This window comes from Halictus rubicundus, chromosome 3, assembly GCF_050948215.1.
Source record: "Halictus rubicundus isolate RS-2024b chromosome 3, iyHalRubi1_principal, whole genome shotgun sequence".
Classification (NCBI taxonomy): domain Eukaryota; kingdom Metazoa; phylum Arthropoda; class Insecta; order Hymenoptera; family Halictidae; genus Halictus; species Halictus rubicundus.
This window is the reverse complement of record NC_135151.1, coordinates 17,410,296-17,427,347: the sequence shown is the minus strand read 5'-3', so window position 1 is coordinate 17,427,347 and position 17,052 is coordinate 17,410,296. Positions and strand designations below refer to the sequence as shown.

The following is a 17,052-nucleotide window of genomic DNA, read 5'->3' as shown; positions in this document are numbered from 1 at the left end:
GGCAGCACTATATCGAGAACGCCGAAACTCCGGGCATGAGCACTCTTATGTTATTGACCATTGTGTACAGGTTGACATTTTCAACCCGTCTCGTTTTAACATTCAACGTGCCCGGCCATAAATTTGATGTCGCGACTTCAATCTGTACCGAGAATGAAGTAATGACCGATTAAATTTGTTTACCGTTTTCGATAGGGTGACAGTGCTATCGCAAACTTGGGATCCACTCCCTCGAGATGTGTCATCGAATCTTTGTAGATTGGCAATTGGCACCACTGGTGCTTCTTTCCAGATGGTTTCTCTCCAGTGTCTGATTTGTAATAGTTAGAGTTGGAAAAGTGTGTTTTTAAGCCGGTGCGTGTTCCTGAAATGTGTCTTTGAACTTTGGTAAGGCCATGCATGAAGACGAGAAAGATCTCCTGCTCGAACGACGTTTATTTTCACGTCGATAGCGTTGCTCGTTTGTTCGATGTACTCTTGAAAACACACCTCTCGCTTAACGTCGGTATTTCGAAGAGTTCGAAGTAAGAAAGGTTCATCAAATGTTCTACATATATTCTAGTCGAATTGCATTCTAAAAGACACGTACTCTGGGTTGTTTTACAATTATCTTTTTAATCGATGATTGCATCTGCCCACATGCTTCTGCTGTAATGTTATTGGGTGTGCTTGCTTGCCATGGTCCTTCTGTTTTCAAGTTGTTAAGTCACTGTACTCTGCTCCGGAATTAACGATGTTCATCGGCGAATTAAAAATATAAATGACTTAAGGACCGATCGTATTAAAGTCGGTACGAACTTGGTGCAGATTGTTGCCCATAGAGTACGTATTGTTCGCAACGATCTAGTTGGAGTTAATTTGTCAAAACGACTCTGATGAGTGACTCAACAAAGAATTGTCGCTCGTAATTACTGAAAATACATACACAATCTTTCGTGCTCTTTTATTTGGCAACGAACGATAGAAACTTCGGAATAATTAATGCTTGTTAACCCCATTCGCTTTATTTATTCAATTGAATAATATTATATTGCGGTTCAGGCTCGTCGCTCGTTAAGGTTAAAAAATGAACTTTTACTTTGTAGACAAGACGCAATTGTAGCTTTGCATTAAAAGCTGTAGATCGTGTTGGAATAATAATTACATAATGACAGAATTTAAACTTGTCGTCGTGGGTGCTGGAGGTGTTGGCAAGTCTGCTCTTACGATTCAGTTGATACAAAATCATTTTGTAGACGAATATGATCCCACGATAGAAGACTCTTATAGAAAACAAGTATGTTTCCATACTCGTTTCCTCTATTAATCAAATGCTTATCTCTGAGCAATTTTTCTAAAACATATTTTAAACATAGGTAGTCATAGATGGGGAGACATGCCTTTTAGATATATTGGATACAGCTGGTCAAGAGGAATATAGCGCGATGAGGGATCAGTACATGAGGACAGGCGAAGGATTTTTGTTAGTGTTTGCTGTGAACTCGGCTAAAAGTTTTGAGGTATGTGTTTTTACAGTTCAATTTTGATCGATTGAACACTATTATCTACCAGACAACAATTAGTCTTACTAACTTCTCTTGAAATTTCTAGTTACCAAAGTTTGGCTGTATTCGTTTAGTAGTAAATTTCGAAGGAACTTTAACAAATGGGCTCCTATACGTTTAATGTTGCAGGACATAAGCACATATAGGGAACAAATAAAAAGAGTGAAGGATGCGGAAGAGGTACCAATGGTATTGGTAGGAAATAAATGTGATCTTCAACAATCTTGGGCAGTAAATATGTCACAAGCAAGAGAAGTAGCCCGTCAATACGGTGTGCCTTTTGTTGAGACTTCTGCAAAAACTAGAATGGGAGTAGACGATGCGTTTTATACTTTGGTAAGCATGCTTAACAAGGAACGAGGTTCTTTGAACCTTTGATAGAATCTTTCATAGAATTGTTTTGGTGCGTTGGTAACACATTTTTTGATCAGGTGCAATGATTAAATTATAGGTCAGAGAAATACGCAAAGATAAAGAACACAGAGGCAAAGCAAAAAAGAAAAGTATGAGAGCAGGTAACTCGAGCCATAGGAGACGTCGGTGCTGTCTGTTTTAAATCACTGAATACCATAACTTTTCTCATTCGAAACGTTAACGCGAAATAAATTGTAAAAAGCGTTAGATTATGTTCACTTTACGCACATTTTTGCAGCTTATTCTATAGAATATTGTACTAATTTCCAAGCACAATTTTTTCTATACATTGGAAGAGAGAAAGAGCGAGAGAGAGAGAGAGAGAAAGAGAGAGAGAAAAAGAGAACAAAGTATGTAATGTCATTGTATAATATTGCATACATTTTTACTCTTGAAGTTCAATTTCATAAAAAACATTGTTTGTTCAACACAGTCTGCCATATAACTCTTAATATTCCATTTGCAAAAGAATTTTAACCCTTGATTGCATAGAATAGTCACTGTCAAAAAGTTTTTAAGACTATTCGCCCGTTTTATCGTTAATTACGTTTAATATAACATACACGAAAAGTATTATCCCACAAAATGATTGCATAGTTCAAAGACTGTGGGTAAAAAATAGATACATTCATTGCATGCTTTATTGAAGTAATTGTACATTTATAATTCATTGATTGAACATACTTTTAATGTTTACTTTCATACCTTATTCTGAATAGTTAAAAAATTCCATTTACACAAAAAGAAGAATAAAAGCCATAAAAACTCAAGAAAATACAGTATGGATAACTCATTTTGTGCTGTGATTAAATAATCTTAAGCATGCCATGCTAGCTAGGAAGTACTATTGTGATTAAGTATGCAATTTTTATATAAACGCCTATTTACCAGTTTAAAGGTGGGTAGGTAAGGTTCGCTCGTGTTTTCATTTTTAGTGCAATTAAAAGCATACTTCGTGTTCTTTGTGTGTATCAACGAAACAAGCTCTTGCATATGACGAAGATGACACAGTAATCGACTAGTTTTTTACATTGATATTTTTATATGTTCGCATAAAAGAAATTTACTAGGTACGAATTTATTTTTCCGATTGTACTAGTTTAAGCGTTCTTTTCATTCGCTATTGTTACTCCAATGTAGAGTTGAAAACTCACTTTGTTATGAAAAATATAATTTAAGAATACTGTCGCGCCAAAAGAGAAGTGAAAGTTTACTTTGATATTTGAATCCTTAAATACTTATGATTACCGTACTGTCATTATTGCACAAAGATAGATATCTTATAACGACATCGTTGTTTTCTAATTTGTACTCTATTCTCTGTCAGTTTTCTATTTACACCGCATTTTAATTTTTCCAAAATACGCAACGTGAAATATGGTTTGTTATTTGAAGACGTTACAAATATCACTAGTAAACTGAAATTTCGTTCTAATTGTATACTTTCGACATTTGTTCAGACAATAATGTTATTTTATTTGGACGAGACATGACTCTGTCAGAAAATGCAAAGAAGTCGGTGTTTTTTATAAAGTAAATAGTTCCAAATATGCTTTCCGAGACGATCGTCGTCCCGCTGAAACGGTCATGTCTCGGACCTCGTTAAATTTCGAACAATCAAGGGTTAAATACTTTGCCGAATGATCTAAATAGTACAATTCGCGAATATTCTCGTATATGTGAACGCGTACAATTGTAATACTAGCTTTTTTAAATATTGAAAATGTGTATATATAAAATTGCACAGCATAGGTGTTATGTAGTTTAAATTCATAATAAAACTTTGTACAAAAAGTGTTCTTTATATTCATTCTGTTTTGAATGATTGTCTTTATACATATATTCATTGTAAGCCATCTATGCTGTTTGGTTTTATAACATTGATGAAGCAATCAACAAATTTTCAATTAATTTTATTCGTACGATGTTATTCGCGTGATAAAAAAGAAAAGACACATTATTCGAATCAAACGGTCCTAAAATATTATAAAAAAATTACATTTCTAAATCAAATTTTATAAATCTATGTGTCATATCTATTTAGGTTCGAATATCAACCTTACTGTTCATCAAAGTTTTACTAGTAAATATATATAAATTACATTGGAAAAATGATGCATATAATACCACACGCATACTTTATATCATTTTATTCCGATCTTGTTGTTATCAAATGAAAGAATACAAATATTATACAAATCTATACATCAAGTACAAATTGTAATGCGAAGATTTTTTTCCTGTGAATTACATTTACGAACTTCCACGCTCATGAGATTTGCACAGTACTCATTTCTGGAAACAATACAAGATAAGTCTGTATCATTCTTATTTAAAACAACTTACGTCATAATCATGAAATAATAGAATAATTTATACACTGTTCAACATCGTAATATACAGTTCAGTGTATTAAAATGTTACTACGCGTATGCTTCTTAATTTTTTAACTGAAAAATTAATGTATATTTTTGTTAACAGATTTTCTAAGAGTCTTTGTATTAACTCGGTAGGATTTAACATAATATCCGTCATTTAATGGCATGATAGAACCATTGCAACGATAAAAATGTAAGAAATAGTTTATAACATTATTCATATTAATAAACCAACATTTATACGTATAGAACGTACAATTTTTTACCCAATCGAAATAAACGAGACATTTGTTTGCAGGCAATAAATGTAGCGCAATATATTTGGTTTAATTTGTATTTATTTTCGAGCACCTAGGTAAATATAAAATCGTTATACGCCTATATGATTCTGTATGTTACTATATCACTGTCATGTTACTGTTTACTATACGTATAAGCTATTTTCTAATTACATACGAAATGGTAAATGTAGGCTTGTGTGTATACAATAATATATATGGCACGTCAGTCTGTACGTTTAATTACTTAAATCACTTAATAATTATTATTAAATACTACTGCGTATCTGTCGTCAAATCTTATAAATTGTTTTGTTACGTTTGGCATTGTTCATGGCATATAGCTTTAGCACTACCGTATCATTTCCATATATTTTTGTTTGTGTTTGCTTAGCATTTCAGTCACAGTCACCAACTGCTTTATTGTTGGCTGAAAGAAATATACAGATATACGATTGAATGATCAATTAATTGTTACAGCCATTCTGAACGACGGTATTTCATGGATTTGAATGGCGAAACGTCTAACACCTACCTGAGTCTTTGATAGAACTTGCAACTCTTTCAAGTGTGAAACACAAATATGATGCAGCGTGGCCAGATCTCTTGCTGTGTCTGATATGCAACTCTTGTTTCTTGGATCTGCACCTTCTGACTCCGGTTTCTCGGTTACGTTCTTCGCAGTACAAAACAGGTTCAAGTAATTGTCAAATAATCGTCGCTTGTGATCGTCAAAATTGACAAATTTGTACTTACCGATAACTGATCAAGAAAGACAACCATTCGTTCCTTGTTCTTTAGAATGAATGGATTTACCACTTCCATGTATGGCTCTTTACCGCCAAATTCTACCAAATTTGCCAAATTTTGTAAACATTTCGCAACCATTACTAACGATCTATAAAATTATGAACGGCAAGATAAAGAACAATTACTATAGGATCGAAGTATCTTACGTTAAATATAGACCTACCCTACCTTGCAGCGGCTGGAGGTGGTGGTTCGGCTATTAAATTAAATGACCTAGGATTTAATATGGCAGGGCAGAGTAGACGTAAAAATATAAATCCACTGACTACTCGCGTTCTGACTAGTCTTTCGTGGGGCCATTTGGCAACGACTGCTCTTTGCAAGCATCCACAAATATATCGGAGAGTCCTTGGACAAGCATCGGGACTCGTAAAAATGCTTAATGTTACCTCATCCAGAACCTGAAATACCGTCGATATAAAGCGATCGCTGTTCGAACGAATTTCTTTTGAATTCCTATTCTATTATATCTATACCTGCAGCAAAAATTCAGCATTGCTGCATGCGTCTTCTGGGGAGTCCATTTTGGTTGGATTCAATTCACAGCTTTGTTTACTTTCAATCAATTTCACTATCGTGTCACGTAGAGCGGCCTTCAGAAATGAGGTACAAACTGATTTCATGTATAAATCCATTAAAGTAGTTGTAAGACTGGCAGCTCTAAACAATGTCGGCGTTTCATCTTCTTTGTCTACCTAAACGAAACAGCGAAACAATTGCAATGGAAGCGAATGCGTGACCAAATGGCTTCTGAACAGACACGCGTAAACAACATAGGTGCACTTACTTCCGTCTGGTTTAGAGATCTTAACAGATCAGCTTCTTTTCTTTCGTGCCTAAACACACACACACACATATATATATACATATATTTATTAGTACATAATATACCTGTTAATTGGCTATAAAGTTCCGCATGTACCTAAATATTCTAAGTAGACTATTTGCCAGTGGTACTCTATCCAAATGACACACATCCGCTAATGCTCTGACAACATGTAATTCTGGATCTAGTAGTAACTGCTGCAATGGACTGTATTCGTCTGGAGGCATCGCCAAATCGTGCCGGTATCTGTAATTTGATAACTACTTCGTGTAGGAAGCAATGATTTTATTTTTAAAACGGTTCCGTTTGTAACTTGAAATGTGTACCTTATACGTAAACGTAGTACACCCCATTCTCCTATGGGAGTAACTCCTGACAGTGGGTACCACTCGTCCATCTCTTCGCCGTTTGTTAGACTTGCCAGTTCGACGGTCAATTCTGCCACCTCTGTGTCTTTGCTGCGTTTACCTTTGTTGTACAACGTTAAGGAGAACGACATAACATCGGGCGGTACGTCCCTATCGGGCAATTAATCGTTAAAGCATCTGTTTTAATCGTTAACGAGGAATGACAGTACGATCGTTGCATGATAATCAATGGTATACGTACTCCAAAATGAATTCTTCGTCCCAGAGCGGATGTAAACCAGTCTTAACCTTGGTGCGAGCTACTTTTACATTATTTAGAGCCACTATGATGAAGGGGTTTGGTACTAGTTTATATGGAAGTCTATGTGCGTCTAAAATATGGAGATGTAACGAACGCAGTTCACGAAGACGGGCAACCTTTGGAGCACGTGTCAGTTGCGATACACATAATGGCTTTAAGGCATTAATCCAATCTAAAGCATTCTCTGAGTTTGGAGCTGCCAAGTATGTTATCGTGGCCAAACATGGTAAAGCACGTTCAACTAATTGAAAGCAATGAGGTCGATCGAATACACTTTCATGGACCTAAAACATCTATGCTTCAGTGACGAATCTTGCGATAATTCGCCATGCACGCGATAAACGTTAGACGACATTGGTGCGATTAATTTTGATAGTAATGAAAAACGTGTTAAACGATATACAATGTGTACTGTATCCGGCTAAAGAGCTTTATGTACCTGGTATAAATAAGCACAGCTTAAGTCTATGAGACCTTTAGGTTTGGTTCTTTTTGGATTGTCATACAAATACAAGTGCGTATCTGTAGCGTCTACTAAGAGTACAAAATACAGTGCTTTCCATTTCTTATTTTTCTCAGATTTCTTTTCTAGATACCCTTGCATTTTTATCCCTTTGTTTTTCTTTGCTCCAGATTGCTCGCGACATTCCCTCAGAGTCGCGTATATCTTTTCCGCGTGTTGCACTTCTCTATTGACTCTTACGCTGCCATCGGGTTCCGTTACCAATGCTTGACCCAACGTATGGCCTTCCACTATTTGCTCCTTTCGATACCTTTAAACATCGATTTAGTGACAACAATATGTACATTCGAGAAATGCAACGTGTCAAGAGAAACATATTCTACCTATTGATTACGGCATCGAGACACTCGAAAGTTCTGCCGCCCATAAGGTATCTCACTCCCTTTTTCTCGATCCTAAATCTTTGAATTTGATTATTTATATGAAAGAAAAGTGAATAATCTCCTGGACTATTGTCCGACGGTCTGACCTGTATACAAAAATTCGTTTCATTTCAATAGCGAATCAAAGTATTTAGTTGATAAAACTGCGATTTATATACAAGGTGTTTCAGCTAAGCGGGATCATCTAAGTACATGTCTGACTTATCTATAGTCGTAAAAAGAAACTTTTCTGGACAAAGTTATAACGTTTCAAGGGAGGCATGAATCAGTGACAAAATTTTTTCCACCATCGTCAAACGTGTCCATTTAAATAGTATAACTTTGTCGTTAAAAGTTTCTTCACCGTGTGTGCGCCGTGAACTCACGAGAAAGCTTCCGGGTCCCGCTTTCACTAACATATCAACGGCTTCGCTTTTGGTGACATTAGGATGAAACCAAGAGAATACGGTATTAGGATCGATCGAATCGTCCAAATCTTCCACCAATTCACGAAAAATCAAGCCCTGTTCTCCGGTTCTGTGGGCAGTAACCCATAGCCAGCCATCTCCCATATCATTGTGGACGAAAAATATATCACCCTTTTGAAAGCTTAATTCGTCTGTGTCAGGCATTTTTGTGTATGGCAGTATCGCGACAATTCGTTTCTTATCGTTCACTGGTTCAGGAGGTGGGGTAGGATGTATAAGTCTTTCTCTCTTCAAAAGATCAGAGCAATGAGTATAATATGCGACAAGGTCTGACAAACTATTGAATTGTCTACCACCTATAAAGACAGATTTGTTTTGTTACTTTTGATTAACAAGCATGTTAAAATATAAAATATTTCTCAGAATCTGAATAATGTCTATCATACCGATATAATAATCTCCGCACACAGCAGTTATTCTAAAATGATTAATGCCAGTCCTTCCTAAATAAGACAACACGTAGCTCCCAGGTTTTCTATCGCTTTCTCGCACTAGATAACTACCCATTTTATTTGCGTCCCATAATCTTTCCTCTGCTGTAAATCTATCTAGTCTACCGTGATACCACCTGCAAAATACCCATTCTACATGTATCAAAATGTAACAGTGTATTTATGAATCTTGTCAGAACTAATGTTTGCATTTATAATTAAATGGTCTTATTCTTTTTTTGTCTCACTGATTTTCCGGAGGAGCTGTTAATATTATTGCATTGGCGCTATCAGGTTCTTCGGTGTCCTGTATATCGTCTGGAATATTTTCAAGAAATGGATCAAATTCGTTTTCTGCGTTCATAGACTCATTCTGTCCCCCATCTTCGCTACCAGTGCTAGGCGATCCTCCTTTACTGTTGTGATCCATCTGTAGACATAACAACATAAATATAAACAATTTGACAATTATATATACATTCGAATTCTATGACACAAATTTGTTAAATAAATCTTTATAGTAGAGTACGTTTGTACACTCAAGGCAGAGGGAAGGATATGATTTTGTTTTCATACAATGTTGTTTTTATCAAGATATTCTAAATAATGAATACTTTTGCCAATAAAACACTAATACTACTCGTAAATAATTGTTTAGTATTTGTGCTTGAATTTATTACCAACGAATCGACGAATCGTATCAGAAACATCTTTCGAAAAAATATTTAAAAAAAATTTAAACTGTGTGGAAATCCCAAGCTTCGGTGATTATCCGTACGTTCCATAATAAAGACGTGTAATTCCGTTCGATTTATTCGGCGCTCGAAATTTCTTTCGGCGACACAGTAGTCATGGATGAATAATCTAGGATGAATAATACCCTCGAACGTACCTTAGCACTGTTCGACACGCTCGGGCCTCCACGCACAAATTCTGCCATTTTTGGTTCACACGCACCTCTTTCACGCATACACGTTTATGAAAAATAGGAAAATTGAAACATTAATTGAATGGCATCCGTTTTATTGCAATCTCCCTTGTCCGCGATTATTTACAACGACAGCTTGTTATTGATATAAAATGTATTGACGTTTCTCGGCAGCCATTTTACTACTGCACGCGGTGGTCGTGATCGGTATAGTCGGGAAACGGATTTATTTCGATATCGCGTAGTGTTTTTAATATTATACTAAAAGCTCACGACATGTTTCGAACTGCGTTTGTACACCGGCATCGGTTCAGGGATCGACTGTGCATTGAACGCGGTCACTATTTCCTTCTAAACACTTTTATAAATAATACGCCATCAACAATGCGCGTATAAAGTCAGGCAACCCGTACAATACGATGATTGTACTTAATAGTTGTTATCGAATGTTGCCGATAATACGTCCAAGCGATATCATTGTTTGCATGGGAACACTGTCCGAAATCAATGTAATCGAAAACACAAAAGAAGCGGCATTAAATGTTTAAACTTGCACATTTATCGCAAAATATACCAGAGATGAAACTTCGGTCAAAGTCTTCCACGTTCGTGTTCCACGAATTCGGTGACCTTGGCACACTACATATACTTATTACCATGTTGCCATTACATTCAGTTGGTATTTCTATCTCATTTGGCGAAATAGGGGACGAATGAAGAGGCAAAGTGCGTATATGAAAAATTGAAAACGTTGCAAAGCGCGGCAATATTTGAGTATTGAATATTTTATACGATACGATTTAAATTTTGCGCGCTTGTAATCTATAGATACAGTCGCTAGGAATCTATCGCGTATAGTTTCGAGGCTATGTTCATGGTGTACTATCTTGCGTACGCATGCGCATTCAGAGTTCTGGGTCTACTTCGCGCTACGCATGCGCACTGGAAATTGGTTCCTGACAAAAACCGGAGTTTCGCCTCTAGGGTACATGCAAATTCTGTGCGCTTCTATGTAAAGGAAATGCTAGTTTCTTTTCGAACTTTTTCGCCTGTTGCATATTCGCCCGTGAACCGGTTGACTTCTGCTGCAACGTACGTCAAATTTGCTGACATTTACATGTGACTCGATCATCCGAAGCATTTTGTAGGCTCTTGCGTTCATTGTCTTTGAATCGTAATGGTAAGATCATAATTTTAATCATTTCTAAGTTACAATTCGAATAAAATGGCGCGCAATCAAAAGTAAGCGGTGATTGTAACATAACCTAATTGTTGACCGACTAAAACCATTCTAAACGTATGTTTTGGGTGGCGCGTAGTCTGCCCTGTTCAATTTCCAGAGTCTGCTGTCAGTATTTCTGTTACTGATATGTACCTGCACTTATGTCAAAGCACTCGCACCGAGTTTCATGGACAATCGTATGAAACGAGTTGGGTGAGTTTTTCAGAATTTGTAAATAGTGAACCGAAGAGAAAGGGATACACGCGAGACACGTAAACGTTAAGATACGAATAATACTTATTTGTCAGTGTACAGGGTACATTCTGGAAGTGTGCTAGGATCGGCGAAAGGAAAAGTCCATACGTGGCTGTTTGTTGCGTTCTAATGGCATTTAGCATTCTCTTTTGGACGTGAGATGTCCGAGCGCTGTACTGGTTTGTGAAAAGTGAGTCTGCGTTTTGATTACGTTGGTTGTAACGATGATGGGTTTCAAGAACAATAAAAAAACTGATACGATCTATCCACGTTTTATAGTTGCGAAAAGTAAGCGCAATGTGTTTGAGACCAATGAAATCCCAGGAAAAACATTATTGTCTGCGAATACTGGGTCTCTTGCTAGAGGTAGCAAGCTTGTTAATATGTAAAGAAGGTAAACAGAAACTAGTATCTGTGCTGGTTGCATGGTACATTTTATTTGTCAACACGTCCTTTTCTCCAAAGCTATATAATTATCCAATTTGAGCACATTTTCTCTTCGTATTTCCATAATATATTTTTCTTCTATAAACAACAACATTCTTTTAATTAATATAGTTATTGTAGAGTCGTTATATTGAGCAGTGTTTCATGATATACGTTATCTGTTAAATAGGTATATTCAACATATGCGATTCGTTCGTTTACCTCGCGGATATGCTATTATTCCGAAGACAATATACCACGCACTGCGACTAAAACCTATACTTCTCTGTAATAGAAGACATTTATGAGAATCGCATAATATCGGTGGAAAGCTTTGGTTCTCCTCCGTGTAAAAATCTGATTCGTTACGATAGGATCGCGAAGCTTTCCTACCAGCACCATTTCGCACACCGATTCGAATTACAGAGCGAGATATGGTTTGCGGTGTTTTGCGAGGAACATTTAAAAGGAGAAATCATTAGAAACCGCAATCTATTTAGGAACACTTATTGTCGAGTCCTTAAAAGCAAACTATAGCCGGGTGTACAAGTATATAGGTACATGGTATCGCTACAAATGCGAACGATCGCTGCGCGGTATTCGTTCGTTCGTTCGTGTATCGCAAATGAATATCGCAAACGAATTAAAATGCACGAGTCGTAGATTTGAAACTAGAAAATGATCGTTTATTTCAGGTAAATGCAATATTCCGCGCGTTCGATAACGATAAGGATTCCGCGATACAGAAACAAAGTATGTACGCATCGTTCGCTCAATCGAACTGCTCGAACTATTGGTGGATTCCTCGCAGTCAACCACGTCGGTTACGTTTACATCGTGGTCTCGTGTCAATTATTGGCATATGAGGTACGTTATTCGCCTACGGGTAATTAAAAAAATACAGAAAATAACGAAAGTAGGGTCTAGTATTCTCCTAAAATATACAGTACGTTACTATATGCCCTACGGATATGAATCTGACTTAGATATGATTCGTTTACATTCATCGTGTTGCCATTTACGATCCTGATATCTCGAACCTGATCCCGATTACGATTACGATTACGAGTACGATTACGATTACGATTACGATCTCGGTTCCCTTGCTTCATCGTACCGTTGAACAAACATATCTTATTATTCCTTACGTACAAATTAGTATGCTAATTATTTGTCTGCGTGTTCGAGTGTAGTCGAATAGTTTGCTCGAGGGGGGTAACTCGTGTTTAGCAGGAATTCTATTGTGTTATATATCGTAGAAACTTTACAAAGCAATTCGATGAAGCTCTACGCGAGGGCCTAGTACTCGCAATTCACAAAAATTGGGATTCAAGGTAAAATCAAGATCGATACATACATTATAGGTCGTTCAGAGTTTTTTTCAGTTTCGACATTTCGGAACAGCGAGACGCCAAAACATAATCAGAAGACATAGCGGAAGCACACTCGATATTTTTTCCGAGTGGTTACACGAGTTATCCACCTCGAGGTGGATCGATTCGCGGCACGGCGCGAACCTTACGGGAAACGGTAGAATACTTAATTAATCGTTGACAATAATTATCACGTAACGGCGTAACGATATAGATACATATTACCGGATGTTCATTTGAACTGGATCGCCACTGCCATTGCTGAAATAATTTGAAAACGCGCGAGTAATCGGTTCACGGTTATTTCGTTCTGCTTTTTTTGTTTCGTTTGATTATCCTCGATTCTCCGTAATGTTCGTGGTTTCCCGGTACTTTTCCTGGTTTTTTTTCCTCACGTTTCCATGTTACCGAACGATTTTCTCTCGTGAATGACACTGGTGGCCCACTCGAGATAGACACCCTGCATGTGGTAAGGCTTTCGACGCTAAACATTATAAAAATCACATCGTAACATCTAGTAACCCCACAAACGAGAAATCAGAGTTTTCAATTGAAGATATCCCGGCCTGCCCACTTTACCCCACGTTCGTCGTTTAAAAAAATATTCGGCAACGTTGCGACATTCAGTCCAACCGAAGAATACGGCGCTTTCCGCTCACGAACTACTCCCTTCTATGAAGGATAAAAGGCTCATAAAAAATACCTTCGTAAGCGTTTATCTCTTAAAATTTGCAACAGTTTTCGTGACGGCCCTGGTCCGTGACGAGAGATCGATTATACTCGGTGTATCGTCGTCGTCGTCGTCGTTTTCGTCGTCGTCGTCGTTGTCGCTGTCGCTGTCGTCGTCGTCGTCGTCGCTGCGACGAGCGTCGCCGAGGGAGCTCGCGCGCTTCGTCATCGTCTTCGGATCGCAATAAGAAACTTGCCCTCGGTGAGTTCAATTAAAACTTTCGAGTTTGCGATTCCACCTTCTGATCGTTTGTTCGGGAACGCCGCCGCGCGCCGGAAGACGGTGTTGCGCGATGTTTTCCTCGCGTTCGAATCTCAATATTCGATTAGATTCGATTCGATTCGACTCGGGTCGTCCCGGACGCGAGATTCCCTCGCTGAACAATCGGGGGTACTCGGTCTTCGAAGAGTGCGCGTCGTTTCGTTACGCTGCGGCCAGCTGTTTTATCGCAGGCTCAGATAGAGCACGGCGCAGATCGCGTAGATCCGTGCATCGATCGGCGATCCCGCGAGGTTCGCGCGGCTCTTGGAGTTCGCGTTCGGCTTGTCGCGGCTCTTGAACATCGTCTCGTCTTTGATGAACGGGGCACGGGGGTCCGGCGTCGTCGTCGTCGTACTGTGGTGCTTGTAGACTATCCTCGCGGTGCTCTTCTGCATCGCCGGCGTGCTCATCTGATGGGAAGCCCGGTCGATCGTGGTCGCCGGGTGTAACTTTGACTTGGCCTTGTTCGACTTCTTCCAGTTGGCCGAGGTGGCCCGCGTGGGCGGCGTCACTCGCTCGATCTCTGCAAAAGAATCGCGCAACGAATCGTTCGGAGCATCGAGAATAGCGCTGAAAAATTCGATGCCAGAAAGTCAATTAATTGTGTACTTCACGATTAGCCTTCCAATTTTCTCGAGACACGAATTTAACACTAAACCTACCACGGTCAAGATGACCACCGGTTTTCTATTTCACAATTATTACTGAATTGACTTCCTTATTTGAGCACATAGTAAACTCAATCTTTTCCCTTCTACAAGACGTTTTACTTTTATATGTTTTGTGGTAGGTTTAGTGTTAAGGTGTATTTCTTTGCAAGATTTTCGATGTGTGATATAGACAGTTTATATCCTTTTGAAAGATGGGCTTTATTCCTGACTAATGCAAAAGACATTGCAACATCTCTCGACAAGCTAGTCAGACTGTTGAATCGTTCAACTGGTCGAACACGGTCGGCTACGTGTTACGCCCTACGCCCTACGCCCTACGCCTACACTAATCTCCGATTTCGACGACTCACCGGACACCGTAATCGTAGCCTCGGCCCTCCCCATGCTCGAGGACGCAGAACACGTGTACTCTCCTAAATCCGTTTTCTCCAACCGCTTTATCTTCAGCTCGATCGTTGTCTTCCACTCCTCGTCCGGGTTTGCCCGTTCGCTGATCTCGTATCTGCCGCTGCGTTGACAGATCGGTTAGCTTTAGCCGACGGAATATCTACTTTGGTCCGTTTAAGATGGAATCGATTCGATCCGATCCGATTCGATTCGATTCGACTCGGTCCTCGCATCTGATAACGACATACGACAGGGCTCCCACGTAAACAGTCAACGCGGTGGGCCGAGAGACCGAAACGATTCGATTCGATTTATTAACGCGCAGGTACGCACCCATTCGTGATAAGTTTATCCTTCCTAGTCCACAAGTTAATCGTCTTTGGATAAGCCTCGATCGAGCAGATCAGCGAGACGTTCGTGTCCAGGGGAGAACCCAACAGCTGGTTGGACACCTTTGCGCTTGGCATGACTGAAACGTTACGATTAATAAATAACGGGATAAACGATCCTGTCTGAACACTATGAAGGGAATCTGTTGCATACAGTTTGCGGGAAAGAACGTACCGCTCAAAAGTACGTGGACACTACCTTATTATTCTTATAATTACCTGAAAAAAGTTATGATATCTTTGGTAAGTTTGATTATCTTGTATGTACTATTTGCGAACGCATTCCTACACTTAATTCAGTTCTTTCCGTGCCCATCGTGCTCTCACAAGTATCTAAACTGAACTGATCTCGCCAGAGCATCACAGTGATCGCGACGCTCTTATCTAAGGTTCGTTCTCATGGAATCATGTTTATAAATGTTTATGTTACTATTGAGAAGGCAACAGACCTCGCTCAAACGATGCAGTCATTGTAAACTGTTAGAGAAAAGTCTTGCAAACTGTACACACGCAACGCAATATAATGCAGTTTTCCACCCATCGAATAGACGTTTATTTATTTAGGAAAATTAAATAACTAAATTGTTAATTTTTTAGTACTATTAGAATACATTACATACATATTCGTAATAGAATTTAGCAATGAATATTGTTTAATAATAAAAATATACATTATATATCACAAATTTCATGAGCATGGTAAGTGTCCACATACTTTTCAGCGGCAGTGTACATTCCTAGAGAGATATGTGTCTAATAAAAATCTACAAAGATGGCAACAGCGGATCGTGGAGAAGAAAGAGGATATGATTACGCGTTGATAAAACGACGCGGCGCGGCCTCAAATTCTTTGACTTTGACGCGGACGAGCTCACGGGCCTTGTGGGCGCGCTTTTTCATTGACGCCTCGTGGAAAAATAATAATTGATAAACAGAGGAGACCGGCCGTGGTCGAGCGGCGCTTAATTGCGCGCCGGAACAGCTATTTAAGTTTTGCGGATCCGTTGAGGGAGGTATAGAGTAGCGATATCGGTTGTTCAAAGGTACTCACAATTAACCTTTAGGTAGACCCTCTTGCTGACTCCCGGAGGCACTTCGTTACTGGCTATGCAAAGATAAGCTCCCATTTGCCTCCTGTCTACCCTGGTTAATTCCAGCTTCTCGCCATACTGGCTGTCCACTAGAAAATCGCGCATCGTATGAATATCTTGTTGAAAGCTCTCGTACTCGTATACATATCGCTGGCCGCGCGCCAGCGTGCCAGCGTTTACGCGTACACCGAATTACAGGGAAATAGGTGGTTCGCGTTCGTACAACCTGGCCACCGCGCCGCGATGTCCGCTTCTGGGGCGACCCTAAATCTCCCACACTCCACGGGTCGAAAGATGGCACGTTTCGTAAAAATCGTTCGACCGTTGGAACGCATCGTCTCGCCGGTTTCCTTTCAAAGTTCTTTCGAATTACGACTTTGATCGACGGAATCGCAGACAATACAACAACTGAACGTTAAACGAAATCGCGTGAAATATTTCGTGCTGTTACCGGGACAATTTTGCTTAGTTGTACCGCGGTGGACGCGTTAAGAGGATTTCGTGTCCAACGAACAATTAATGGAACGCAAACTCAACGGAAAACTCCCAACCAGCATTGCGGCGTAGACGTAGAAGAGCGTCGCGACGCGTCCCGT

General features: G+C 39.1%; 4 protein-coding genes and 1 long non-coding RNA gene across 8 annotated transcripts in view; 3 read left to right on the top strand and 2 right to left on the bottom strand.

Annotated features, from left to right (window-relative positions):
• Nucleotides 1–57: 57 nt before the first annotated feature.
• Nucleotides 58–2,733, top strand: Ras85d (ras-like protein 1). Of its 3 annotated transcripts, none has more exons than XM_076785738.1 (5): nt 58–387; nt 1,086–1,276; nt 1,356–1,499; nt 1,674–1,880; nt 1,996–2,733. In XM_076785738.1, exons 2-5 carry the CDS (start codon nt 1,148–1,150, stop codon nt 2,098–2,100), a joined length of 585 nt encoding a protein of 194 aa, XP_076641853.1. In that variant the 5' UTR covers nt 58–387; nt 1,086–1,147; the 3' UTR covers nt 2,101–2,733. The 3 variants fall into 3 exon arrangements, with proteins under 3 accessions (XP_076641853.1, XP_076641852.1, XP_076641854.1); XM_076785737.1 differs by having other exon boundaries at nt 58–524; XM_076785739.1 differs by lacking the exon at nt 58–387 and adding an exon at nt 561–822.
• A 1,923-nt stretch (nt 2,734–4,656) lies between these two features.
• Nucleotides 4,657–10,256, bottom strand: Vap (RAS p21 protein activator vap). 2 transcript variants are annotated; one of them, XM_076785735.1, is made up of 15 exons: nt 9,616–10,253; nt 8,972–9,153; nt 8,679–8,860; nt 8,191–8,588; nt 7,766–7,911; nt 7,359–7,692; nt 6,860–7,203; nt 6,577–6,768; nt 6,347–6,496; nt 6,212–6,260; nt 5,901–6,119; nt 5,593–5,825; nt 5,371–5,512; nt 5,150–5,290; nt 4,657–5,044 (listed from the first exon to the last, which is right to left on the bottom strand). In XM_076785735.1, exons 1-15 carry the CDS (start codon nt 9,691–9,693, stop codon nt 4,967–4,969), a joined length of 2,868 nt encoding a protein of 955 aa, XP_076641850.1. In that variant the 5' UTR covers nt 9,694–10,253; the 3' UTR covers nt 4,657–4,966. The 2 variants fall into 2 exon arrangements, with proteins under 2 accessions (XP_076641850.1, XP_076641851.1); XM_076785736.1 differs by lacking the exons at nt 4,657–5,044; nt 5,150–5,290 and having other exon boundaries at nt 5,375–5,512; nt 5,588–5,825; nt 9,616–10,256.
• A 394-nt stretch (nt 10,257–10,650) lies between these two features.
• Ksh (transmembrane protein 167A-like protein ksh) lies at nt 10,651–11,393 on the top strand. The gene is made up of 3 exons (XM_076785741.1): nt 10,651–10,831; nt 10,971–11,086; nt 11,182–11,393. The coding sequence occupies exons 1-3, from the start codon at nt 10,829–10,831 to the stop codon at nt 11,285–11,287; spliced, it is 225 nt and encodes a 74-aa protein (XP_076641856.1). The 5' UTR covers nt 10,651–10,828; the 3' UTR covers nt 11,288–11,393.
• Nucleotides 11,394–11,425: 32 nt separating this feature from the next.
• LOC143352839 (uncharacterized) lies at nt 11,426–13,594 on the top strand. Its single transcript, XR_013082010.1, has 2 exons — nt 11,426–11,522; nt 11,745–13,594. It is a non-coding gene; the product is annotated as an uncharacterized LOC143352839 (long non-coding RNA).
• A 20-nt stretch (nt 13,595–13,614) lies between these two features.
• The window catches only part of LOC143352835 (lachesin), a 59,609-nt gene continuing 56,171 nt past the window's right edge, over nt 13,615–17,052 (bottom strand). Inside the window, exons 6-9 of the mRNA XM_076785734.1 lie at nt 16,417–16,545; nt 15,310–15,445; nt 14,940–15,097; nt 13,615–14,441 (exon numbers count right to left, since the gene is read on the bottom strand). Coding sequence (XP_076641849.1) covers nt 14,101–14,441; nt 14,940–15,097; nt 15,310–15,445; nt 16,417–16,545 — 764 coding nt within the window. The 3' untranslated portion in view covers nt 13,615–14,100. The remainder of the gene's footprint in view (nt 14,442–14,939; nt 15,098–15,309; nt 15,446–16,416; nt 16,546–17,052) is intronic.

Coding starts and splice junctions, on each gene's coding strand:
- Ras85d (XM_076785738.1), top strand. CDS start 1,148: ATGACAGAATTTAAACTTGTCGTCGTGGGTGCTGGAGGTGTTGGCAAG. Junction 1,277..1,355: donor AAGACTCTTATAGAAAACAA/GTATGTTTCCAT, acceptor TTTTAAACATAG/GTAGTCATAGATGGGGAGAC. Junction 1,881..1,995: donor ACGATGCGTTTTATACTTTG/GTAAGCATGCTT, acceptor ATTAAATTATAG/GTCAGAGAAATACGCAAAGA.
- Vap (XM_076785735.1), bottom strand. CDS start 9,693: ATGCGTGAAAGAGGTGCGTGTGAACCAAAAATGGCAGAATTTGTGCGT. Junction 8,861..8,971: donor ACAGCTCCTCCGGAAAATCA/GTGAGACAAAAA, acceptor GGTATTTTGCAG/GTGGTATCACGGTAGACTAG. Junction 6,497..6,576: donor GTACTACGTTTACGTATAAG/GTACACATTTCA, acceptor ATCAAATTACAG/ATACCGGCACGATTTGGCGA.
- Ksh (XM_076785741.1), top strand. Junction 11,087..11,181: donor AATCGTATGAAACGAGTTGG/GTGAGTTTTTCA, acceptor CTTATTTGTCAG/TGTACAGGGTACATTCTGGA.